This window comes from Hypanus sabinus, chromosome 2 (genome assembly GCF_030144855.1).
Source record: "Hypanus sabinus isolate sHypSab1 chromosome 2, sHypSab1.hap1, whole genome shotgun sequence".
NCBI lineage: Eukaryota > Metazoa > Chordata > Chondrichthyes > Myliobatiformes > Dasyatidae > Hypanus > Hypanus sabinus.
In genome coordinates, this window is record NC_082707.1 from 181484689 (window position 1) to 181511500 (window position 26812).

General features: G+C 44.0%; 1 protein-coding gene across 1 annotated transcript in view; it reads left to right on the top strand.

The window, feature by feature from the left end:
• Positions 1-26812, top strand: part of jag2b (jagged canonical Notch ligand 2b) — a 318921-nt gene that overhangs the window by 4690 nt on the left and 287419 nt on the right. Inside the window, exon 2 of the mRNA XM_059960819.1 lies at positions 19271-19364. Coding sequence (XP_059816802.1) covers positions 19317-19364 — 48 coding nt within the window. The 5' untranslated portion in view covers positions 19271-19316. The remainder of the gene's footprint in view (positions 1-19270; positions 19365-26812) is intronic.

The window sequence follows — 26812 nt, forward strand, 5'->3', positions numbered from 1 at the left end:
AGTGCCTGATTGAATTCTTTGAGGTAGTGAATAAACTTGTAGACAGGCACACAGATAATAGAAAATGTAGTGTTATGTAGAAGAGGAGTGTTAGATTGATCTTAGTAGGTTAAAAGTTCAGCACAACATAATGGGCCAAAGGGCCTGTACTATGCTGTAGTTTTCTGTGTTCAACCAGCCCCTTCTGTCTGTCTCCCCCATCAAGCTTTCTCTTTCAGTTTCACCACTTTTCTGTTATGGGAGTCTTTCTCAGTTTTTTTTTTCCGAGGGAGGGTGTGCTAATAACAAGAGGCCACACTTTTAAGATCAGAAATGAGAGATTTAACATAGAACATTACAGCACAGTACTGGCCTTTCGGCCCATGATGTTGTGCTGACCTCTTAAGTACTCTAAATTCAGGCTTTGAGGCTTTGTAACCAAGATTGCGAATGATATGAAGATAAGTGAAGGGGCAAGTAGTGTTGAGGAAGCAGGGGATCTGCAGAAGGACCTAGACTAGGGAAATGGGCAAAGAAGTGGCAGAAGGAATAGTGTAGAGAAGTGTATGGTCATGCACTTTGGTAGAAGGAATAAAAGCATAGACTATTTTCTCAATGGAGGGAAAATTCAGGAATTAGAGGTGGGATTTGGGAGTCCTCGTGCAGGATTCCCTAAAAGTTAATTTACAGGTTGGATCGATGGTGAGGAAGGCAAATGCAATGATTCATTCATTTCAAGAAACCTAGAATATAAAAGCAAGGGTGTAATGCTGAGGCTTTATAAAGCATTGGTCAGACCGTATTTGGAATATTGTGAGCAGTTTTGTGACCCTTAAAAGGAAGGATGTACTGGCATTGGAGAGAGTTCAGGGAAGATTCGCAAGAATGATTGCAGGAATGAAAGGGTTAATGTATGAGGAGCATTTGATGGTTCTGAGCTATGTTCACTGGAATTTAGAAGAATGAGAGAGAATCTCATTGAAACCTCTTGAATATTGAAAGACCTAGATCGAGAGGATATGGACAGATTGTTTCCTATAATGTGGGAGTGTAGGACCAGAGGGTACAACCTCAGAATAGAAGGATACTCCTTTAGATGAGGGAAAATGTCTTCAGCCAGAGCATGGTTTCTCAACTGGGGTTACATGAGAGGTCCTTAGTGGGTTCTGTGAGAGATTATGATTTAAAATATGACCAAGTAGCCCCGTTAGCAATCTCAGCCTAGAATGACAGTGCGCTGTAGAACCGTGTTTATTTGGTTGAGTCCATTCTCAGTTTTTGATGTGAAATAGGGGAAGCGGTTGATAATTGGTGAGCGCTGTATTGCACTGAAGGGAAGACAGGCTGATGAGGAGCGTGAAGTGCATTTCCCAAGCATTGAATGGACTCGCCCAACTTGGACTGTGGCGCCAGCCTCTCCATCCTGAATTATCTCCACCAACTTCCCCATATGTGCCGCTGACTGACTTAAGGGAGTGAACAAACTATCAATGTGGTAGAAAATTCACAGTCAGTAAAAAAGGTCCAGGAAGCAAGTTATTTAGTAGCAGAACTTATAACACAGAAAAGGAAAAGTCACTCAGTTGGTGAGGACCTAATAATGCCAATATGCAAAGTTACAGTGGGTAAAATGCTAGGACGAGATGCAGTACGAGGGATTGAAAAACTTTCACTGTAAAACAGTATGATACGTCGACATTTCACATGATAACTGAAGAAATCTTGTGTGATAAATTGAAAAACAACAGCTTCTCTATCCAGGTTGATGGGTTTCTGGACAAATTCTGGACTTCTGTGAAAGAAGAGTATCCTGTCATTCATAGGAAAGCAATCAACATTTTGCTGCAGTTTTCAACTTCTTACATATGTAAGCAAGCTTTTTCTTGTTTAACAAGCATCAAGAGCAAGGATAGAAATTGTCTCATTTCAATTGAAGGTGAAATCTATGTGTGCTTATCTCAAGTTCAACCTGGAATCAAGTATTTGTGCAGCAAAAAATAAGCACAGATTTCACATGCTAAGCCTATATTTGGGCCTGATCATGTCACTTAGTAAGAAAATGTTTTTTTTAAGTCTTGTATAAAATTTTGACAGGCTACATTTTTATTCATATTGCTTTGACTTATGGTTTATGGTAACTTTACTATTCAATATGTCGATAAATTTTCATGTGGTAAATAACTTATTCGCCTTCTGAGTTAAAAATTTATGAAAGGGAAAGAAAGAGGTGGTGAGTTAATGGAATTTCTAGCTGTGGAGTCAAGTCACTGAGTACAGGTGTGTTCCCCCCCCCCCCCCCTTTACAGAGGTAGAGCATTCCTGTGAAACCTTTCTTAAGCTGAAATGGCATAAAGTGAAGAACCATTAATTTATATGGGAAAAATTTTCATAAAAGCGAAAATCCTCTTTGTAATGCAAAGAAAGGTTACTAATGTAGGTCTTTTGTAAAAGCAAAGTGGCGTAAAGTGAACATTCATAAAGCAGGGGATACCTGTATATTTAAAACAGAGTCTGATATGTTCTTGATTAGTAAGAACGTCAAAGGTTACGGGGAGAAAACAGGAGAACGAGGTTGAGAGGGAAAATAAATAAACCATGGCAGAATGGCAAAACATACTTGATGGGCCAAATGCCTATATTCTACTCCTATGTGTTACGGTCATATCAATTCTAATTCTTCACACCCATTAACCCAATTAACCCTCCATTTTTCTTTCATCCAAGAACCTAAGAATTTCTTAAATGTCTCTAAGAAATCGCATACCCATTGCAGCACATTCCATGCAACCACCACTCTCTGTGTAAAAAAACGTACATCTCATGTTCCCCTATACTCCAATCACCTAAAAATCGTGCCTCTCATATTAGCCATTTCCACTTTGCAAAAAAGCTGCTGGCTGCCCACTCAGTGTCTCTTATCATCTTGTACACCTCCATCAAGTAACCTCTCATCTACTGCTCCAAAGAGGAAAGCCGTAGCTCGCTCAACCTATCCACATAAGACACGCTCTCTAATCCAAGTAGCATGCCAGTAAATCTCCTCTGCTCCCTCTCTAAAGCTTCCACATCCTTCATATGCACAGAACCAAATCTAAACACAGTACTCCAAGTTTAAGAACATTAGAGGCAGCTTCACAGAAAGTGTAGTATGCATGTAGAATGGGCTCAGAAATGGTGTTTGAGTTGGGTACATTAGTCATATTTAAGAGCCATCTAGATGTGTGCATGGACAGGAGAGCTTTAGAAGTCTGTGGTCCAAATGCAGGCAGATGGCAGTAGGCACAGTTGGCATGGATGAGTTGGGTCAAAGGGCCTGTTATTCATGCAGTATGTCTCTCTGTCTCCCCACCCTCTTGCAGTTCCTTCACCATTTCTCTCTATCCCTCCCTCTTTTCCTCTCTTTCTAACAGTATTTCATTTCTTCTCTAACCCTCCTCTTTCTCTCTCCGTCTTTCACTCTTTTTCTCTCTGTGTTTTCTCTATCTTTCCATCTTTCACTCTTTCAAGGTGACTTGATAGAGGTGTACAAGATGAAAATTTGTTCTATTTTTCTATTTCTCCATTTTTCTGTGTATCAGTCCTTCCCCTTACCATCTCTCTCCATTAAACTCGGTCTGTTTCTTTTCCCTCTCTCTATCTTTCTATTTTTCTCTCCTTCTCTCTATCCTTCCATCTTTCTATCTTTCCATTTTTCTGTCTCTCTATCTTTCTGTGTATCAAACCCGCCCCTCCCTCTCACCCCTCTCTCTCCCCCTCTCCCTCTCTCTTTCTCACACACAAACAATCTCTCTCCCCCTTCTCCCCCTCTCTCTCCCCTCCCTCTCCCTTTCTCTCACACACACACACGCACACACAATCTCTCTCCCTGTCCCCCTCTCCCCATCTCCCCCCCCTCTTTCCCCCCTCCCCCTCCCTCTCTCCATCCCTCTCCCTCTCTCTGTCTGACTCCCACCCTCCCTCCCCATTTGTGTCTCTTTGGCTCTCTCTCACATTGTTTATTCTGACTTATGACTTCTTTCCTTTGGAATTGTCCTCCCACCTTGCTCCTGTGCTTTGGTACACTCTGTTCCCCCAGCAGATGGTCAAGATGTAATCTAACCCATTCATTCCTGAGCGTACAAGATCTCTTCCTCCTCCATTCTCCAAGCTTTACAGCCTAGCCTGCCCAGACCTGTGAGCACTACCAGCAAAATCGCCTCTTTGCAAGCCTGGAGTCTCTCCCCCACCCCCCGCCTCTTATGAGGACAATGGGAGATGGCAGTGGAGAAGTTTGTTCTCCTGCTTTCACAATAATAGTGGAGCCAGTGACCAGTCCCGGCCATTATTGAATTTAATTCAATTGACCGTATTTCTTACATCGTTCACATACATGAGGAGTAAAAATCTTTACGTTATGCCTCCATCTAAATGTGCAATCATAGTAATTTATAACAATTTATAATAAATAACACAGTCAATGTAACATAGAAATACACTCAAATTAGCATGAGTTAATCAGTCTGATGGCCTGGTGGAAGAAGCTGTCCTGGAACCTATTGGTCCTGGCTTTTATGCTGTGGCACCGTTTTCCAGATGGTAGCAGCTGGAATAGCTTGTGGTTGAGGTGACTTGGATGAAACATACCCCTCCTCCTTTAATCTTCCCAGAAAGGCTTAGTCTCAGTCAGAAGGATTGTCCCATATCCAGAGATATGTTGTGAAACCTCATGTCATCACATAGGAGACACAATCATGCCTCTACTTTCTTAAAAGTTTGTGTAGATTCAGCATGTCAACAAAACATTTAACAAACTCTGTGCAGAGTATCCTAACTGGTTGCATGATGGCCTAGTATGGAGACTGTAATGTCAGGAACAGCATAGACTACAGAAAGTGGTGGATACAGCCCAGCCAGTCACAGAGAAAGCACATCTACATGGAGAACTGTCATAAGAATGCAGCATCCATCATCTAGGACCCCCCACCATCCAGTCCACACTCTCTTCTTGCTACTATCATCAGGCAGGAGATACAGAATCCAGATCCCACACCATCAGGTTCAGGAACAGTTATTACTCACCAACCATCAGGCTCCTGAACCGGCTTAGATAACTTCAGTCACTGCTTCTCAGAACTGATTCTGCAGCCTGCAGACTCACATTCAAAGTCTCTTTACAACTCATGTTCCCAGTATTATTTTTTATTTGAGACGTACAAACAAAACTGGATGAACTCAGCAGGTCAGGCAGCATCCGACGGGGCTGAGTCCTGACGGAGGGTCTCGACCCGAAACGTTGACTGCTCCTTTCAACGGATGCTGCCCAACCTGCTGAGTTCATCCAGCTTTTTTGTACTTCTTAATTTGACCACAGCATCTGCAGTGCACTTTGTGTTTATTATTTTTATTTGAAGTGTGCTTTATTTTATGCATTGGTTGTTTGTCAGTCTTTGCTTTTTGCAAAATTCTATTGTATTCCTTGTTTACCTGTAAATGCCTGCAAGAAAATGAACATCCAGGTAGTATATGGTACTTTTATAAATATACTTTGAACTTTTTATTTTAGAATTTGGTGGAGTTTTGGAGGCTGTTAAATAAACACATGAATGTGTTGGGAATGGATAGTACACTGGAGGAGGATATTCGGTATGGATTAGTACAACATCGTAGGCTGAATGGCTTGTCCCGTGCTGCACTATTCTATGTATATCATTCAGAAGAAAGCAAGAATTTTGTAAATGTTTTAAACTGGTAAATTTGTTTATTATTGTCACACCCACCGAGGTACAGTGAAAAGCTTACAAATCAAATCATTACAACAGTGCAGAGGGTAGTAACAGAATGCAGAATAAATATTTAGAGAGGGTGCAGAGGAATGCCTGGATTAGAGAGCATGTCATACAAGGAAAGGCTGAGTGAACTAGGGCTTTTCTCTTTGGATGAGAGGTTACTTAGTAGAGGCGTATAGCATTGAGAAGCATAGAGAGAGTTCCTAAGGTGGTAATGGCTAATACCAGATGGCATCTGTTTAAGGTGAGTGGAAAAAAGCTTATGGGAGATGTTAGAGGCAGGTTTTGTACACAAGAAGTGCTGGGTGCCTAGAATGCATTGTTGGGGCTGGTGGTAGAAGCAGATACAATAGGGACTTTTAAGAGACTCTTAGACACATGGATGTAAGGAAAATGGAAGGTGATGCGCTGTGTGGGAGGGAGGGTTAGACTGATTGTAGAGTTGGTTTATATAGGTCAGTACATCTTGGATTGAAGGGCCCATACTGTGCTGCACTGTTCTAAACTGTTACAAATACAGAGAAACCACAGTTCAGGCAGATGATAAGGCCATATATTGTGTTGGTGTGTGGCCTAGTGGATAAGGCATCGGTCTAGTGATCTGAAGGTCACTGGTTCGAGCCTCAGCGTGTGTTCTTGAGCAAGGCACTTAACAACACATTGCTCTGTGACAATACCGGTGCCAAACTGCTTGGGTCCTAGTGCCCTTCCCTTGGACAACATCGGTGGTGTGGAGAGGGGAAGGCCTGCAGCTTGGGCAACTGCCGGTCTCCCATACAACCCTGCCCAGGCCTACGCCCTGGAAACCTTCCAGGGTGCAAATCCATGGTCTCAGGAGACTAACGGATGCCTATATCACCTATATCTATAAGGCCATATTGAGGTAGGTTGTGAGTTCAAGAGTCCATTTGGGGACTGTTCAGTTGTTGTAACAGTGGGGTAGAATCTGTCCTTGAGCCTGGTGCCCTGTGCTTTCAAACTTTTGTATCTTCTGCCTAATGGAAAAGGGGGACAAGACAAAATGTCTGGGATGTATGGCGTCTTTAATTAAGGCGGTGAGAAGTGTAGACAGAATCCATGGAAGTGAGGCTGGTTTCCCTGATGTGCAGAGCTGTGTCCACAACTTTCAGCTTTTCCTTACGGTCAAGAGCAGAGCAGTTGCCGTACCAAGCTGTGGTGCATCCAGATAGGATGCTTTTTCTGCTACATAGTGGACATCCCAAATTTCTTTAGCCTCCTGAAGAAGTAGAGGTGTTGGTGAACTCGCTTGTTGTAGTAATGTATGAGTGATATTATAGTTCATTAAACCTTTATGATTTCTGCAACTGGTATACTTAGTAACCTCCGATGGGCCCATGTGTCAAGAATGTGGTAAACAATGTGATTAAAACTGAATACCACAGTGATTTATTATTCAAAAAGAATTAGTTGTCACATGGCAGGAAGTTAGAGTCATAGAACTACATGGCACAGAAACAGGCCTTTGCTGACCAAGATGCCCACTTGAGCAAGTTCCATTTAACTGCTTAGGCCCATATCCCTCTAAACCAGGGGTTCCGAACCTTTTTATGCCATGGACCTTTACCATTAACCAGGGGGTCCGTGGAATCCAGGTTGGGAACCCCTGATCGAAACCTTTATACCTATGTACCTAAATATCAAATAATTGTTGTTGATATACCTACCTCAACCACTTCCTCTAGCAGCTCATTCCATATACTGACCACCATCTGTGTGAAGAAGTTGACCCTCAGGTCCCTATTAAATCTTTCCCTTTGCTTCTTCAGTTCTTAATTTCTAAACTCTGAACTCTAGGGGAAAACTGAGTGTATTCACCCTATCTCTACTCCTCAATTTTATACCTCTCTAAGATCACTCCTAGTTTCATACACTCCAAGCAACAAAGTCCTAACCTGCCGAGCCTCTCTCTCTCTCTCTCTCGTTCTGACCCTTGACTCCCAGCAACAGTTACACAAGAGGCGTTGCAGAGATCCAGAGCAACAGACACCAACAGAAGGCAACAAAAACTCATTAAGAAGGAAAAGATGGAATATGAAAGTAAGCTAGCCAATAATATTAAAGAGAACACCAAAAGTTTCTTCAGATACATAAAGTGTAAAAGAGAGGATATTGGACCACTGGAAAACGATGCTGTCGAGGTAGTAATGGGGACAAATTGAATAAGTGTTTTGCAACCGTCTACAAGAGAATATAAAAGCAAAGATGTAATGTTGAGACTTTTTAAAGCACCGGTGAGGCCTCACCTGGAGTACTCGGAACAGTTTTGGGTTCCTTATCTTAGAAAGTATGTGCTGACACTAGAGAGGGCTCAAAGGAGGTTCACGAAAATGATTCCAGGATTGAACGGTTTGTCATATGAAGAGCGTTTGATGACTCTGAACCTGAATTCTCTAGAATTCAGAAGAATGAGGGCTGACCTAATTGAAATCTGTCAAATGGTGAAAGGGCATGATAGGGTGGATGTGGAGAGGATTTTTCCTATGGCTGGAGAGTCTAGGACCAGAGGACACAGAATAGAGGAGCATCTTTTTAGAATGGAGATGAGAAATTCAGAAATCAGAATTCAGAATCAGCTTTATTATCACCGGCATGTGACGTGAAATTTGTTAACTTAGCAACAGCAGTTCAATGCAATACACAATATAGAAGGAAAAAACCAAAATAAAATAATAATAAGTAAATCAATTACTGTATACATATATTGAATAGATTAAAAATTGTGCAAAGAACAGAAATAATATATATTCAAAAAGTGAGGTAGTATCCAAGGGTTCAATGCCCATTTAGACAGAGGGGAAGAAGCTGTTCCTGAATCACTGAGTGTGTACCTTTAGGCTTCTGTACCTCCCACCTGATGGTAACAGTGAGAAAAGGGCATGCCCTGGGTGCTGAAGGTCCTTAATAATAGATGCTGCCTTTCTCAGACGCCGCTCTGTGAAGATGTCCTGGGTACTTTGTAGGCTAGTACCCAAGATGGAGCTGACTAAATTTGCAACCCTTTGCAGCTTCTTTTGGTCCTGTGCTGTAGCCCCCCCCCCCCCCCGCCCCCCCCCCCATACCAGACAGTGATGCAGCCTGTCAGAATGCTCTCCACAGTACATTTACAGAAGTTTTTGAGTGTATTTGTTGACATACCAAATCTCTTCAAATTCCTAATGAAGTATAGCCACTGCCTTGCCTTCTTTATAACTGGAAGAAAGAATTTCTTTAGCCAGAGAATGGTGAATCTGAGGACTTTGTTGCCACAGGTGGCTGTGGAGGCCAAGTCTTTACAAATATTTAAGGCAGACGTTGATAGATTCTTGATTGGTCAAGCTATGAAAGGATATGAAGAGAAGGCTGGTGATTGGGGCTAAGAGGAATAACGGATCAGCCATGATGAATGGTGGAGCAGATTCAATGGGCCAAATGGCCTAATTCTTTTCCTATGTCTTACGATCTAAATTCCTGGAGGAACTTAACAGGTCAGGCAGCACCTATTGGAGAGAAATAAACGGTCACTTTTTCAGACTGAGACCCTTCATTAGGACTGGAAAAGGTCATAGAGGCCAGTAAGAATGTGGGTTCCTTCTTCAGCTCCTTAAATTTTCCACCTATCCCTCTGAGCTTTGCATGTCCTTTCTCCTCACCCACCCACCCACCTTCTCCTTCACCTGGTCTCACCTATCACCTGCCAGCTTGTACTTCCCCTTCTGCCTCCCCCACCCCAAGATTTAAAAGAGACTAGAGAGGTAACTTCTTTACTCAGAGGGTAGTGAATACCTGGAAAGAGCTGCCAAAGGAAGTGGTTCAGACAGGTACTATTGCAACATATGGATAGATACGTGGACGGGAGAGGCTTTGAAAGTTATGGACTGAATGTGGGCAATTAGTGATTGTAAATTGTCTTGTGATTAGGTTAGGGTTAATTCGGGGTTGTTGGGGAATGCCGGAGTAGCTCAAAGGGCCGGAAGGGCCTATTCTATGCTGTATCACTAAGTAAATAAATAACTGGGACAATCAGGGAGGACGCTGTGGTTGGTATGAACCAGTTGGGCCAAAGGGCCGGTTTCTGTGCTGTATGAATTTATGACACTATGATTCTTCTGCTTTGTTAAGGTTTCTCAATCTCTCTGATACTCAGAATGATTTAAAAACTCTCTGAAATACATTATTCAGTTAAAAAATAAATGGTATTAATATGTTAAAAATTCTAAAAATCAATAAAAATAAATAAGCTTGCATTATTGAAAATAGTGAATTTAATGCAAATAGTTAAATACATAGAGATACAACTTGCAGATGCTGAAATCCCGAGTAACAAACCATCTGCTGGAGGAACTCAGCAGGTTGAGCAAGGTTTCAATCTGAAAAGTTGACAGTTCTTTCTTCCCACAGGTGCTGCTTGATCCACTGAGTTTCTCCAGCAGGTTGTTGCTCTAGTTAAAAGAAAGCATTTCTTATAATTATTCTTTGCAGTCCTATGGACCTCATTCAGTAGGTGGCCCTGAATCCTCCATCAGACCTGATCTGGTTAAAGAGCAGTTCCCAATCTAACCACTGATACTCTTGACGATCCTGCCCCAGCACCTGAACACAGTGGGAAGAATGGCAGATTCAGATTCAGATTTACGGAAACATACAGTGAAATGTATTCTTTGTGATAATGACCAACACAGTCCAAAGATGTGCTGCAGGCAGCCTGCTGGTTTTCTCCCTGGAGGGGAATAAACAGTCAACTAGGTTTGAATGTCAGATTCTTTCTTCAGCCCTTTACCTCTTCCACTTATCCCCTTTCAGTTTTTAACATCGCTTCCTCCCCTCTCCCACCACCTACTTTCCCCCTCAGCTGGTCTCATCTATCACCTGCCAGCCTGTACTCCATCCTCTCCCCCCAACTTCTTAGTCTGGCTTTTCACCCCCTGCTTTCTAGTCCTGATGCAGGATCTCAACTGTTTATTCCTCTTCATAGAGATTGCCTGACCTGCTGAGTTCCTCCAGCATTTTCCGTGTGTTGCTCGAGATTTTTGGCATCTGCAGAATCTCGTTTGTTCCTGGTGTCTTTCTTTCTGTCCTTTACTGCATCCCTTCATGTGTGTCTCTCTCCTTTTGCCATCTGTTTTCCACTCTCTTCATTTTCATGTCACTGTCTCTGTTTCTCACTGCCTACTTCCTGTCTGTCTTTCAATCTCCTCACTTCACCCTCTCTCCACCTTTTTCTGCCTACATCTTTGTCTCTCAGTCTCTCTCTCTCTCTCTCTCTCTCTCTCTCTGCCTCCCCTTCTCCCTCTCTCCCTCTTCTTAGTCTATCATACAATCTCTTTATCCCCTTCCGTCTGTCTGATGGGAGATCTTTGCCCAAAACATTGACCATTCATTTCCCTCCATAAATGTCCTTTGCCTTGCTGAGGTACTCTAGCATTTAGTGTGTGTGTCCTTTCAATTTTCTCTCTCTCTCTCTCGCTCTCCATCTGCTCCTTTCTCTTCTCCCCTTTCCCTCTCTTCCTCTCTCTCACTTTCTCTCACACTCTCTCTCTCTCACTTCCTCTGTTTGCCCCTCTCCCTGAACCCCTCTCTTTCCCCACCCTACCTGAAAACACAGGCTAACTTGTGCCTCTGCCCTTTAGGTCGGGTGTTGGGTTGACAGGAGCCAAGCACACCATGTTTTACGTGGAGGTTTCGGATGACATGCATATGGGAACAGACGGTGGGAAGCCCGAGGAGGGAGAGCTGATTGAAGTGGTTCATCTCCCCCGGAAAGACTGGCAGACCTTTGTCCTCGACGAGTGCATCCCAAAAACAGCAGGCGTGAATTTTGCTTTCATGTGGTTTCAGGAAAGTATCGCCTCCCGTCCACAGGCTTCCAAGTACCTCTTGTCTTCCTCGTGATGGGACAACAGTTGAGCACCTCTCTCTGGATTGTGGCTGAACCAACAAAAGTTGGCTTCCATTTGTAACAGCATCTGTCAACTTCAGGGGTTTAGTAAAAAAATTAAACAAAGTTCATTTAAAGTTATTCCTCTCTGTTGATGGGCAAGAAAGTAATTTTGTTAGTGAGAGATCTTCACTGGGTGAAGTTGATTCAAGGTGGTCATGGCTTTATACAGCCCTTCGGCACAATTGGTCCATGCTGACTAAGATGCCCCATTTAATGAGTCCAATTTGTCTGCATTTGGCCCATATACCTCTATAACTTGCCTCTTCAGGTACCTGTCCAACTGTCATGTAAACGTTGTTATTTTACACCTGCTGTGGCAGATTCAGATACAGGTTCGTTTATATACTGCATGTACATTGAAACTTACAGTGAGATGTGTTGTCTGCATTAACAGCCAGTACAATCTAAGGATGTGGTGAGGGCAACTCAGAAGTGTCACCACGTGTTCCATATTCAGGCCACCTTTTGGATGAAAAGGTTGCCCTCCAAGTTCCTATTAAATTTTCCCCTCTGACCTTCTACCTATGCCTTCCAGTTCTTGAATCCCAAGTCCTTTGGAAAAGTCCGTGCACATTCCTCTTAACAATGTCTCTTATAGAACAGTATAGGCCCTTCATCCCACCATGTTGTGCAGACCTTTTAACCTACTCTTAAGATTAATCTAGCCCTTCCCTTCCATATAGCTCTCAAGTTTACTTTCGTCCATGTGTCCATCTAAGAGTATCTTAAATGCCTCTAATGTGTCTGTCCCTACCACCACCCCGGCAGGGTGTTTCACACACTCACCGCTCCCTGTGTAAAAAGCCTACCTCTAACATTGTCCCTATACTTCCCTCCAATTACCTTAAAATGATGCCTCTTGAATTAGCCATTTCCACTGCGGAAAAGAATCTCTGGATTTCCACTTTATCTATGCTTCCTATCATCTTCTATATAGTCACCTCTCATCCTCCTCTGCTCCAAAGAGAAAAGCCCCAGCTCACTCACCTTATTCTCATAAGATATACTCTCTAATGCAGGCAACATCCTGGTAAAGCTCCACTGCACTCTCCCTAAATTTTCCACATTTTTCTTATAATGAGGTGACCAGAACTGAATACAATATTCCAAGTGTGGTCTAACCAGGGTTTTATAGAGCTGCAACATTACTTCGTGGCTCTTGAACTCAGTCCCCTTTTTAATGAAGGCCAATGCACCAGGCACCTTCTTAACCACACAGTCATTACATGGCAACTCTGATGGATCTGTGGACATAGATCCCAAGATCCCCCCGTTCCTCCACATTGCCAGAAATCCTGCCATTAACCTTGCATTCAAGTTCAACCTTCCAAAGCGTAGCATTTCACACTTTTCTGGATTGAACTTTTTCTGCCATTTCTCAGCCTAGTTCTGAATCTATGACAACCTTCTACACTATCCACAACACCACTAATAAACAACTGCTGTAGGAACTCAGCAGGTCAGGCAGCATCTGCGGATGGAAATGAACAGTTTATGCTTTGGGTTGAGACACTTCTTCTGGACTGAAGAAAAGCTCATGTGGAGGGTCTCACCCCAAAGCATTGATTGTCAATTTTCCCCCACAGATGCTGCCTGGCCTGCTGAGTTCCTTCAGTAGTTTGTTGCTCCAGGTTCCAGTGTCTGCGGTATTTTATGTCTCTTATAGACTCTATGCCTTCATCTCAAACCTCAGTATCTGGGTGTAGGTGTTCTGACCTCTCCTGACTTGAAGAAGATTGAAACATCAAGACGAATGTGGAAGAGGCCTTGTCGACCATCAATCTCCATGGAAGGACTGAGTTCGAGCGGTTGCTGTCTTCAATGCTGACTGAGGATGTTTTTGAAATTGAGATTTATGTGATTATTGGTATGGATTGTAGTTTATACTGATCCCCTTCAGTTTCCTGTGTTTTCTTTCTTGGTGCCGATTGGCAGGTTAGGGGTTTGGGGGTTTGGTGTTACTGACACTGTTTATTTTCCTTTTCCTTGTGGACAATATGTTAATTTTTTTGTGAGGGAGGTGATTGAGGTTTGGGCCTGCGAGATTTTGTTTCTTTTTCTTTTTCATGCAGAGGGGGAGGAGTTTGATGTTTTTTCTTTTAATGACCTCCATGGTTTTTCTGTATTTTATGACTATCTGGAGAAGACAAATCTCAGAGTTGTATTCTGCGTGCATACTTTGATAATAAAATGAACCTTTGAATCTTTGACTGGGTGGAATCCCATGGAATCACTGTTCTTCATCCCTGCACCACTTTCCGGGACAGGGAGAAAATCAAAGTCAGATTTATTACCACTGACTAATATGACATGTAATTTTAAAGGGCAAACACGAGGAAATCTGCAGATGCTGGAAATTCAAGCAACACCCACAATATGCTGGTGGAACGCAGCAGGTCAGGCAGCATCTATAGGGAGAAGCACTGTCAACGTTTCGGGCCAGGACTCCTGATGAAGGGTCTTGGCCCGAAACGTCGACAGCGCTTCTCCCTATAGATGCTGCCTGACCTGTTGCGTTCCACCAGCACTTTGTGTGTGTGGCATGTAATTTGTTGTTTAGCAGCAGCAGTGTAGTGCAAAGGCATATAATTTCTATGAATTACAAAATAAATCAAATAACAAGGTACTATTCATGGGCTCACGAGCCATTCATAAACCTGATTGTGGAGAGGAAAAAGAAGCTGTTCTTGAATTATTGAGTATGAGTCTTCAGGCTCCTGCACCTCCTCCCTGCTGGTAGTAATGAGAAGAGGGCACCACCTGCTTCAAGGGAGTGTTGTGCTCGTGATGGGGCTGACTGAATCTATGACCCTCTGCAGTCTCTTGCCATCCTGTTCACTGGAGCTTTCATACCAGGAGGCGATGTAACCAGTCAGAATGCTCTCCACTGTACATCTGTTAAAATTTGTGAGAGTCTTTGGTGACCTTCCAAAACTTCTTAAACTCCTAATGAAGTATAGCTGCTGGCATGTCTTCATGATTACTTTAATGTATTATGTCCAAGATAGATCTTCAGAGATGTTGACACCCAGGAACTTGAATCTGCTCACCCTTTCCACTGCTCACCCCTCAATGAGGTCTCGTGTGTGTTCACCCAACTTCCCCTTTTTGAAGTCCACTGTCGGTTCCTTGGTCTTGCTGATGTTGAGTGTGAAGTTGTTGTCACAACACTACTCAGTCAACTGTTCTATCTCATCTCTGTATGCCTCCCCATGAGTGTAAGACTGACCCCTTGATGGTGTGACCCATCACTGTTAGAGTGACCCCTCGGTGTGACCTGTCACTCTGAAACTGACTCCTCGACAGTGTGGTTGTCACTTTGCCTGACCCCTCAATGGTGAGACCCTTCAATGATTGAACACATGGTAGTGTGACCAAACTGTACCTTGGATGGTACAGTCATTGACCTGTGGCCTGCATCTAAAGACGAAGGTTAATTTTATTTGTCAAGTACTTACAGTGAAATGTGTCAATGACCAGCACAGTCTGAGATATGCTGGGGGAGGGCAGCCAACAAGAGTCACCATGCTTCCGGAGTCAACATAGCATGCCACAATTACTAACCCATACATCTCTAGTGTGTAGGAGAAAACTAGAGCACCCAGAGGAATACCATGTAGTCACAGAAAGAACATACAAACTCCTTACGAAGAGTGGTGGGAATTGTACTGCAAGCGGTGATTGCTGACTCTGGAAAGTGTTCTGTTAGCCACTACACTACCATGCCGTCCATACTCCTATGTATACTTAGCTGTCAAAGCGACCGATATCTCACACAGTCTAAATAGAAGCACTACTGATACTGCACTGTGATCTGTGTTGTTATCTCTGTTCCATCTTTTGATGACAGGCGAGGTGTTTATCTCAACTGCTGTTGGGTGCACATAATAATACTGGCCCAGTGACCCCCGAGGCCGGCACTGATGAGTCTGTAGTGAAAAACACACCCTGCCGTTTGATCTGATAGAGCAGCTGACCTCCTGTTATCATCCACGTCTTGTCCTTGTGTCCTCTCAGCTGGCCTGACGACGAGTATTTTCCCGGTGCAGGTGCTCAGATGGAGCACAGCAGGATATTGCTGGGCTGGGCAACCCGCAGTGCGAGGAATGTTTGTCTAGACTACTGTTGCTTTTGGACAATGTTGGAGGGTGTAATTGAGGAGTAGGGCATGGTGGTACGTAGACAGAAGGAAGGAGAAGGAGGTGTCCCTGCAGTGGTGGAATAAGTGACTCATGGTACGAGGATCAGAGTTGAATTGGACAGAATCAGGTTTATTATCACTGTCTTATATGCGGTGAAATTTTATGTTTTACGATAGCAGCACAGTGCAAAGATCTAAAATTACAATAAATTACAAAATAAGTAAATTCAGAGTCAGCTTTACTTATCATGTACATCAGATATACAGTGAAATCTGAGGCAGGCTGGGCACAGCACCAATTTGAGGTGTGGGTGTGGAGGGGGCACCTCAATCAGCTAGTGGTGCCTGGGGGAGGGATGGGCGCAGGAAGACACAGCAAGGTCTCTCTCCATTGGCCTGGGACTGCTGAAAGGGTTAAGTGAAAGCGAGAGGTAAAATCTCTCCTGGCTCAGGCATGTCCGGCCCTGTTGAGTCACTAGATGCTGCCCCGCTAATTATGCTTCCTACACTGAGCCCTGATGCCTCACTGATAATGCCTGATAACCACCGGGGTGAAGTCACCTCCCTGGCAGCTGGCTATTGTATCAACTCCCCTGCTTTGTCGCTTATTAGACATCTTGGAGAATTGCACTTGCCTCCTATGACAGCCCATGTTTAGCGTGTCACTATGGAGATGGTGTGATGTAAGAACATAAGATACGGGCGGGAGTCGGTCATCTGGCCCATCGAGTCTGCTCCGCCATTTCTTCATGGCTGATTTATTCGCCCTCTCAACAACATTCCCCTGCCTTTTCTCCATTATCTTTGACATTAGGTGTACTTGGGCAGAGATTGATAGGTTTTTGACAGGTAAAGGGACTAAGGACTGCAGCAAGAAAGCAGGAGAATGGGGTTAAAAAAACAATTCACCTATGACTGACAGAGCAGACTTGATGGGCTAAATGGTCTAATTCTGCTCCTATATTTATGGTCTTGTAACTGATCTGGATGTGGACTCGGCTCCACCTACCTGCCTTCTCTCCAGAACTATTAATTCCTCTGCTATGCAAAAACCTATCTAACTTCATCTTAATTACCTTTAATAAGAGAGCCTCTACTGCTTCCGAGTAGAGAATTCCACAGCTTCACTGCTCTCTGGGAAAAGGAGTTCCTTCTCATCGCCAGCCTAAATCTACTCCCCCCCCCAAAGAGGAGATTTCAAGGGTGCTGCCTGGATTAGAGAGCATATCTATGAGGATAGGTTAAATGAGCTAAGGCTTTCCTCTTTGGAGTGAAGGAGGACGAGAGGTGACTTGATAATCGTGTACAAGATAATAAGATGCATAGATACAGTGGACTGAGTTTTTCCCAGGGCAGAAATGGCTAATACAATGTGGCATAATTTTAAGGTGATTGGAGGAGGGATGCCAAAGGTAGGTTTTTCACACGGAGAATGGTAGATGCACAGAACATGCTACCAGTGATGGCGGTAAAGGTAGATGCATTAGGAACATTTAATAGACTCTTGGATAGATGCATGGATGAAAGGAAAATGAAGGGCTATGTGGGGGAAAGGTTAGATTGATCTTGGAGTAAGTTAAAAGATCATGGGCTGAAGAGCCTTTATTGTGATGTAACTTTTTATGTTCTATGAATCTTGAGGGTATATCCCCAAGTTCTAGACTCACTCATCAATGGAAACAATGTTACAGCCTATCTATTATCTTTCCCTTTAATAATATATGTTTCCAAAAGATCCATGCTTATGTGCAGAACTACCTTGCTGAGGGAGCTGGCCAGACCGTAGATTTCATCCGTCAGCCTCCCCCCTCTCAGACAGACCTTATCTTCATTCGACCCCAGAGAGACAACAGCAGCTCCTTCACCCACTCCTTGTTTGTTACTGCTGACCTGCCATGGAAATTGTGGGCACAGATCCCACTTCAGACAGCAAGGACATGATCCAAGCCAATAGCACGTAGGGAGAGCAGTCGTGTTTGAGCAGGACCATCCAGACGAAATATTCCTCAGCCTCGACTCGCTGTCCCTGGTCACAATGAACAACTCCACAATCACGTTTATTCTCGTCTCATATGATGTGGTATTTGTTGTTTTACAGCAACACTACAGTGTAAAAATATAAAAGATCATTAAATTACAAATGTAAATAGTGCAGAACAAAGGATAGCGAGGTAGTGTTTGTGGGTTTATGGGACATTCAGAAAAATGATGATGGAGACGCTGTTCCTGAATTGTTGAGTGGGAACGAACCATGAACCCACATGCACTATCTTCTTGTTTCTTTTTGCTCTACTTATTTTTGTAAATATTTCTTATTATAACATAGTAATTTTGCATGTATTGCACTGTATTGCTGCTGCAAAACAACAAATATCACAACATATATCAGTGACAATAAACCTGATTCAGACTCCTATACCTCCTCCCTGACGGTACTAATGAGAAGAGAGTACGTCCCAGATGGCGAGGGTCCTTAGTGATGGATGCCACCTTCTTGAAGTATCGCCTCGTGAAGATGTCCTCGATGGTAGCGAGGGTTGTGCCTGTAATGGAGTTGGCTGAGTCGACAACCCTTTGTAGCCTCTTGCGATCTTGTACATTGGAGCCTCTGTACCAGGTGGTGATGTGACCAGTCAGATTGCTCTCCATGGTACATCTATAGAAATTTGCAGGAGAAGGGAGAAATCTTCCCAGTGTCATAAACTGGTTATTGGAACTGCATTAAATCTCCAATGATCTGGCAGCCTCATAACACTACATGCCTTCATATTAATCCACAGCCCCCTCCCAGTACATTTAATGTTCACCCTTTCTACATGTTGCACAGTGTTATAATGAATTTTCTTAAAGAGCCTTGGTGAAGTTTGGAGGAGCAGGAAATGGGGTTCTGCCAGTCAGTATGAGGGGAAAAGTAGATTAATTGGTTACCCGGGTGTAATTAGGCATTGTGGGCTCATTGGGTCAGAAGGGCCTGTTACCATGGTGCATCTACAAATAAAATATATAAAAGGGGGCACTTGATGGTTTAAAGGGGAGCACCAGAAAACAAATCCAGAGCGTGAGACAACCAGTGGCTGGGATTGGACTGCAGTGACTCCCCCGTGGTGTTGCCTCTGGGTCTTGCTGTGCGCAGGATCCCCACTCGATGCCATGGTTCATCAGACAGTGGCCACCCCTCTCCCGTGAAAAGTGCGCGGCAATCTCTGTCTGTCAGGCAGTCTTGCCTCACTCCACCCTTAGTAACACACACAAAATGCTGGAGAAACAAGCATGTCAGGCAGCATCTATGGAGATGAATAAAGAGTCAATGATTTGGGCTGAGACCCTTCATCAGGACTGGAAAGGAAGGGGGCAGAAGCCAGAATAATTTGTGGGGGCTGGGGAAGGAGTACAAGCTGGCAGGTGATAGGTCTCACCTGTTTCTTTACATTTATCAAAAATGTACAGGTTGGAGCTGAAGAAGGAAGAATCTGATAGGAGAGGAGAATGAAACATGGAAGAAAGGGAAGGAGGAGTGGCACCCGAGAGTGGTAATAAGCAGGTGAGGAGAGATAAGAGATGAACCAGAATTGGTAATGGAAAAAGAGAGAGGGGGTGGGAGAGAAATTACCAGACACTGGAAAAATCAATGTTCATACTGTCAGGTTGGAGGCTACCCAAGTGGAATATGCCTTCTGCCACTTGTTCCTGTAAGTGGAATAAGTATTACACCTGCCCATTCACCTCCTCCCTCACTACCATTCAGGGCCCCAACAGTCCTCCCAGGTGATACTGCCAAGCTCAACTACTATGAGACTTGATCTAGACTGGGAGACTGCTTAGTTGAGGGCCTACACTCGATCACAATAAACAAATTTTATTAATGGTTAACCATTTTAATTTCACTCTCCATTCCCATTCCATGGCCTCCTCTACTGTCACAATGAGGCCACTCTCAGTTTGGAGGAGCAACACTTTGTATTCCGTATGTGTAGCCTCCAACCTGATGGCATGAACATCGATTTCTCCAACTTGCAGCAATCTCGCCCCCCACTTCAATTTTGAAATATGAGGGGTGATTGATAAGTTCGTGGCCTAAGCTAGAAGGCGTCAATTTTAGAAAACCTAGCACATTTATTTTTCCTGCATTTACACACTTAGTCCAGTGGTCGTGGAGCATACTGATCCCTTCTTTGTAGAAGTCGGTGTCTTGGAACTCCAGAAGTGGTCCACAGCACACATGAGTTATACAGCTCTCGTTACATGTATGTGAAGTTCAACTCTTTGAGTGAAAATGCAAGAAGTTTTAAGTTAATAACTCATCTCCTTCTACCTTAGGCCACAAACTTATCAATCACCCCTGCTGTGGACCAGTTCTGCAAAGAAGGGATCCGTATGCTCCACAACTGCTAGACTGTGTGTACATGTAGGAGGGGACTATGTTGAAAAATAAATGTGCCAGGTTTTCTAAAATTGACTCGTTCTACCTTAGGCCACAAACTTATCAATCACTCCTTATATACTATTCTCTCCCTTTCTGTTCCCTATTATGATTCCCTCTCTTACCCCTTCTCTTCTCACCTTCCTTGTCTCCTCTCTCTGGTTCCCCTCCTCCTCCCATAGTTCACTGTCCTCTCCGATCAAATTTCTTCTTCTTCAACCCTTTATCTCTCCCGCCTATTGCCTCCCAGATTCTCGCTTCATTCTCCCTCTCCCACATGCCCACCCTCCCCCTCACCTGATGTCACCTACCACCTGCTAGCTTATACTCCCTCCCCTCCCTTCACTCTCTTATTGGGGCTTCTGCCCCCTTTCTTTCCAGTCCTGGTGAAGCGCTTCAGCTGGAAACATCGATGTTTATAGACATTGCCCGACCGGCTGAGTTCCTCTAGCATTTTGGTGTGTGTTCCTCTAGATTTACAGCATTGGCAGAATCTCGCGTTTATGATTCATTCTGCCTGTAAAGTGCACCGGTCCACACCCTCTCCTGCAGAACCTGCGTTCTGTCTGCCCACCGACCATTGTCATTTGCCAGGTCAGTGGTAGGCAGCAGAGAAGGTCTCGACCCCTTCCATCCCAGCCTGGTCAGCCAGCTGCTGAAGGGAGGGGAGTGTTGGCTGGTGCCTTGTCACTTCACTACCCTGGGGCTGCCTAACATGTCCGACACACACATTCACTCTCTGCAACACGTCAAAGCTTCTTGTACGACAACCTGTTTCGACAGAGTCTGAAAAGCATGATCCTGGCAGAAGACTCAAAGATTAAAATCACGAAGACAATTCCTGAAAACCATCTAGGAAGATGTGGGTGTGCAGACATTGTTGGGAGGGAGGAGGGAGGGAGAGGAGGAGGAGGAGGAGGTAGAGGAAGAGGGAGAGAGAAAAGTTAGGGTGGGAGAGAAGTTAGGGAGGGAGAGGAGATAAGGAAGTAGTGGAGGGAAGGGGGTTTGTGGGAGGGTGGGGGAGAGTGGGAGGGAGGGAAAGGAGAGAGGCAACTCTTTCAAACCGTCTGGGATTGTGAGAAGATGGAGGATTTAAGGAATGGTTTAGGAGGTGTGTTATCTAATCATGAACATGACACTCCACTCTCCACTGCAACACCAGGAACATGTAATAGATGCCCCTGCTTACCCTACCACTCTGTTCCATAATGTTTGCTGTCTCCCACTCCCTTCTTCTCTGCCTCAAAGCCAAGGCTTGTTACCAAAAACAGCCATGGGTGTTCTCCAGGAGTGGGGAGGTGTTTTAGGTCACCAGCAGGACCAGCAGGGGACAATGAAGTCACCAGCTGGACTATTAAGAGAGTGGTAAAGTCACCAACTGGACCAGCAGGAGGTAATGGTGTTACCGGGTGAATCAGTAGGAAACAGTGATGTTAAAAGCAGGACCAGCAGAACAACAGGGGTGGTGGTTACACCAACTGGTCCAGCAGAGGGCAGTGATGTCACCAGCAGAATGAGTAGGGGACTGTAATGTCTCCAGCTATACCAGCAATAAATGGTGATGTTACCAACTGGATCATCAACAGCCATTGATGTCACCAGATGGACCAACATGATTATGTTGATGATGTTTTTTATGATCAACATGATCATAATCATGATCAACACATTGATGATGTCAACAGCTAGACCAACATATGTTGACGGGAGCTGTACACAGCCGCTAATTGTGGTTGTGATGTGGGATCTGGTATAAATAATAAAATTAGATGAGTGTGTAGCTTGGGTAAATGTGAACATTACTCCAGACAGAGCCCAGGCAAATCAAAATAGTACTAACAGTATCCAGGAGGGCCCCTGGGATGTCTGCCAGATGGATTTCAGGATCAATATGTCAGGGAAGTGGCTGAGTGGTAGCGAGCAATAAGAAAGGTTCAAATAGTGTCTTCTAAAGGAGGCAGTGGCTGTATTACGACAGGATGTTACATTAAGCTCAGAAGTGCTACTGTATCAGAAACCAAGGTCTTCAGTCTACAGATTTTAGTGGAGCAAAAGCTGAAATCCATAATAAAGGATATGATGTCAAGACACTTGGGATAACACAAAGCAAACCATGAAGATAAGAGGGGCAGGTTAGCTAGGGCAATCTGGGAAGCATTAAAGGATACAAGAGCAGCCATTAATGATTTGCAACTAATGTACATTCCTCTTGGGTGCACAGACAAAATAGGAAATGTCTACGCTGGGATACAGGAGAAAATACAGATGGTATTCCTGTAAATATGAAACAAAAGTTGTCAGATAAAGCAATGAGGATAGGGAGCTCAGCAAAGGGGGACCAAGGTGTCAATAAAGTAAAAACAGAATAAAGCAAAATTGGAATTGACTTATTGTCACATGTACTGGGATACAGTGAAAAGTTTGTCTTGCATCCTGTTCATACAGATCAATTTATTATACTGTGTATTGAGATAGAACAAGAATGCAGAATAAAGTGGTAGAACTACAGAGAAAGTGCAGTGCAGGCAGACAATAAGGTACAAGATCATGATGAGGTAGATCATGAGGTGAAGAGTCCATCTTATCATTCTAGGTTACCGTTCAATAGTCTTATAACAGTGGGATAGAAGCTGTCCTTGAACATGGTGGTATGTGCTTTCTGCCCGATGGGAGAGGGGAGAAGGGCAAGTATCTGGGGTGAGTGGAGTCTATGATTATGTTGGGTGCTTTGCTAAGGCAGCGATAATTATAGAAAGAGTCCATGGAGGGAGAGGCTGGCTTCCATGTTGAGTGTACACTAACAAGAAATATACACTAACAAAGGATTCAATGCACTGTAAAAATCATCCTAAGCAGTTGCATCATAGCTTGTTATAACAACTGCTCTGCCCTTCACAATAAACTACAGAGAGTTGTGGACACAGCTCAGCAATTATGGAAACCAGCCTCCCCTCCATGGACTCTGTCTACACTTCTCACTGACTCAGTAAAGCAGGCAACATAATCGAAGACCCCACCCACCCTGGACACTCTCTCTTCCTTCCTCTTCCATTGGGCAGAAGATACAAAAGCTTGAAAGTATGTACCATCAGGCTCAATGACTTCTTCTATCCCACTGTTATCAGACTCTTGAACAGTTCTCAGTAAAATAAGATGGGCTTGTGACTTCACAATCTACCTCATCATGGCCTTGCACCTTATTGTCTCCCTCCACTGCACTTTCTCTGTAACTGTTACACTTTATTCTGCATTCTGCTTTTGTTTTTCCTTGTACTACCTCAACGTGCTATGTAAGGAAATGGTCTGTACAGACTATGGGCAAAACAAGTTTTTCACAATCCTTGGCTCATTCGAAAATAACAGAACAATATACCAGTTTACCAATCGATGATTGAAGGTCTCAAGGGTTGCACAAGGAATATCAGAGGCTGTTGACCTTTCCAGCCTCCATCAATGACAATTGTATCAGTTCAGCCCTTGTCAGTTGGCTCCTGTCCCACTGCACTCTCAGTCTGATGAATTATATTTATAGGCTATGTATTTGCTCATCTCGTTTCAAGTTTCACAGGAAAATAAACTAGCAGATTATGACACTAAAAACAAGTTAGTACCCTGAAATCTAATTAATACAAATACAAATGTGTAGATTCACCTCATTTACTTGGTTGAATACACTGGCCTTATTCACGTTTTCCTGTTTTTCAGTTGTATGTTATCCTGGGAGTCAAGTCTTCAAGGGTAAAATGTAGTCCCGTGTACATCTGTAGAAATTTGCAAGAGTCTTTGGTGACTTACCAAATCTCCTCAATGAAGTAGAGCTGCTGGTGTGCATTCTTTTTTGATTGCATCAATGTGTTGAGTCCAGGACAGATCCTCTGAGACGTTGATGCCCAGGAACTTGAAGCTGCTCACCCTTTCCACTCTGACAGCTCGATGAGGACTGGGATATGGTCTCCCAGCTTCCCCTTCCTGGTCCACAATCCACCATTTTCTGCTTTATATTTGCTGTCTCAGTTTTCTTTATCAGTAGCCTAGCCTGCTGGGTCCCACTGCCTTACTAATAACAACATATTACACAGACCAAGGACCTTAATTACTGATCCCCACCAAGCCAGTTTGACTCATAGAAACAGAAAACCTGCAGCACAATACAGGCCCTTCAGCCCACAAAGTTGTACTGAACACATCCCGAACTTAGAAATTACTAGGCTTACCTATAGCCCTCTATTTTACTAAGCTCCATGTACTGATCTAAAAGCCTCTTAAAAGACCTTATCATATCCAATTCCACCACCGATGCCAGCAGCCCATTGCATGCACTCACCACTCTGAGTAAAAAACTTACCCCTGACATCTCCTCTGTACCTACTCCCCAGCATCTTAAACCTGTGTCCTCTTGTGGCAACCATTTCTGCCCTGGGACAAAGCTTCTGACTATCCACACGATCAATGCCTCTCATCATCTTGTACACCTCTATCAGGTCACCTCTCATCCTCCGTCGCTCCAAGGAAAATGGCCAAGTTCACTCAACCTATTCTCAGAAGGCATGCTCCCCAATCCAGGCAACATCCTTGTAAATCTCCTCTGCACCCTTTCTATGGTTTCCATGTCATTCTTGTAGTAAGGCGACCAGAACTGAGCACAGTACTCCAAGTGGGGTCTGACCAGGGTCCTATATAGCTTCAACATTACCTCTCGGCTCCTAAATTCAATTCCACGATTGATGAGGGTCAATACACCATACGCCTTCTTAACCACAGAGTCAACTTGCACAGCTGCTTTGAGTGTCCCATGGACTCGGACCCCAAGATCCCTCTGATCCTCCACACTGCCAAGAGTCTTACCATTAATACTATATTCTGCCATCATATTTGACCTACCAAAATGGACCGTTTCACACTTATCTGGGTTGAACTCCATCTGCCACTTCTCAGCCCAGTTTTGCATCCTATCAATGTTCTGCTGTAACCTCAGACAGCCCTCCACACTATCCACAACACCTCCAACCTTTGTGTCATCAGCAAACTTACTAACCTATCCATCAACTTCCTCATCCAGGTCATTTATAAAAATCAAGAACAGTAAGGGTCCCAGAACAGATCCCTGAGGCACCCCACTGGTGACCGACCTCCATGCAGAATATGACCCTTCTACAACCACTCTTTGCCTTCTGTGGACAAACCAGTTCTGGATCCACAAAGCAATGTCCCCTTGGATCCCATGCCTCCTTACTTTCTCAATAAACCTTGCATGGAGTACCTTATCAAATGCCTTGCTGAAATCCATATCCGCTACATCTACTGCTCTTCCTTCATCAATGTGTTTAGTCAGATCCTCAAAAAAGTCAATCAGGCTTGTAAGGCATAACCTGCCCCTTACAAAGCCATGCTGACTACTCCTGTTCATATTATACCTCTCCAAATGTTCATAATCCTACCTCTCAGGATCTTCTCTATGATATTGATAGTTATGATAGTAAAAAACATACAATCACACACAAAAAAATTGCCCAAGTCCCTGAATGGCATGGCCTGGAGATCAATGGTACATGGGATGTTATTCTGGTCCAGCTTGTTGTTCCACCAAGCGAGCACGGGGGGCAGCACTGAGCAGACACTGGAGAGCAGCTCTGAGTGAACACTGGAGGGCAGCACCAATGGGATGGGCCGGATGCCAACCCAGTACAAATTCTCACAGAGGCCTCTGCTCTCTCCCAAACCACCTGGCCATCTCCTCTCCCGTGTGGCTCTAACAGACAACCCTGCAGCAGGAGGGTCTAGTCCATGCCACAAATGAAGCAATACAGTCCTCCTTTCCACTCCCACTGTCGTATCAACAATGAATCAGTGAACAGGTTTGCAATATAATACCTTACCAATGTCCAACAGGGTCTTGGATCACAAGAAGAACATCCAAGACAATCAGTTGCTCCATTTGTTGGATCACGCAACGCCTCAGCACAATGGAATGCTATAACACAACACAGCACAACGTGATATGTAATAAGTCCACGTATATTGATATTGAGCAACTTGCGGATGGGGTAGACCTGTTTTTTTTAGAAGTATTACAGTACATGATGCTCTTAATAGCCAGGAGTGTCTTGTGATCGTAAAGAATTTGTAAAGGACGAACAATTGCAGTCTTGGTTGGACTCAGAGCAGTCTCAAGTTCCTGGCCATCAACGTCTTGGCGGATCTTTCCTGGGCCAGTACGTTGATATAATCACAAAGAAGGCACTCTGGCAGCTTGACTTCAACAGGAGATTGAGAAGGTATGGTATGTCACAAAAAAAATTCTTACAAATTTCTCATGTGGATCCATGGGACTTGGCAGAGCAATAGTTCGGCATGGACTAGATGGGCCCAAGGGCCTGTTTCTGTAGTGCTCTATGATTCTGACCCAAGTATTCCCAACCTCTCCTTATAGCTCACACCCTCTAATCCAGGCTGCATCCTGGAGAATTTCTTCTGCACCCTCTCCAAAACCTTTACATCCTTTCGGTAATTGGGCAACCAGAACTGCATGCAATAGAAGGCAAAGGAAGGAAGGCGGGAAGGACATGGTG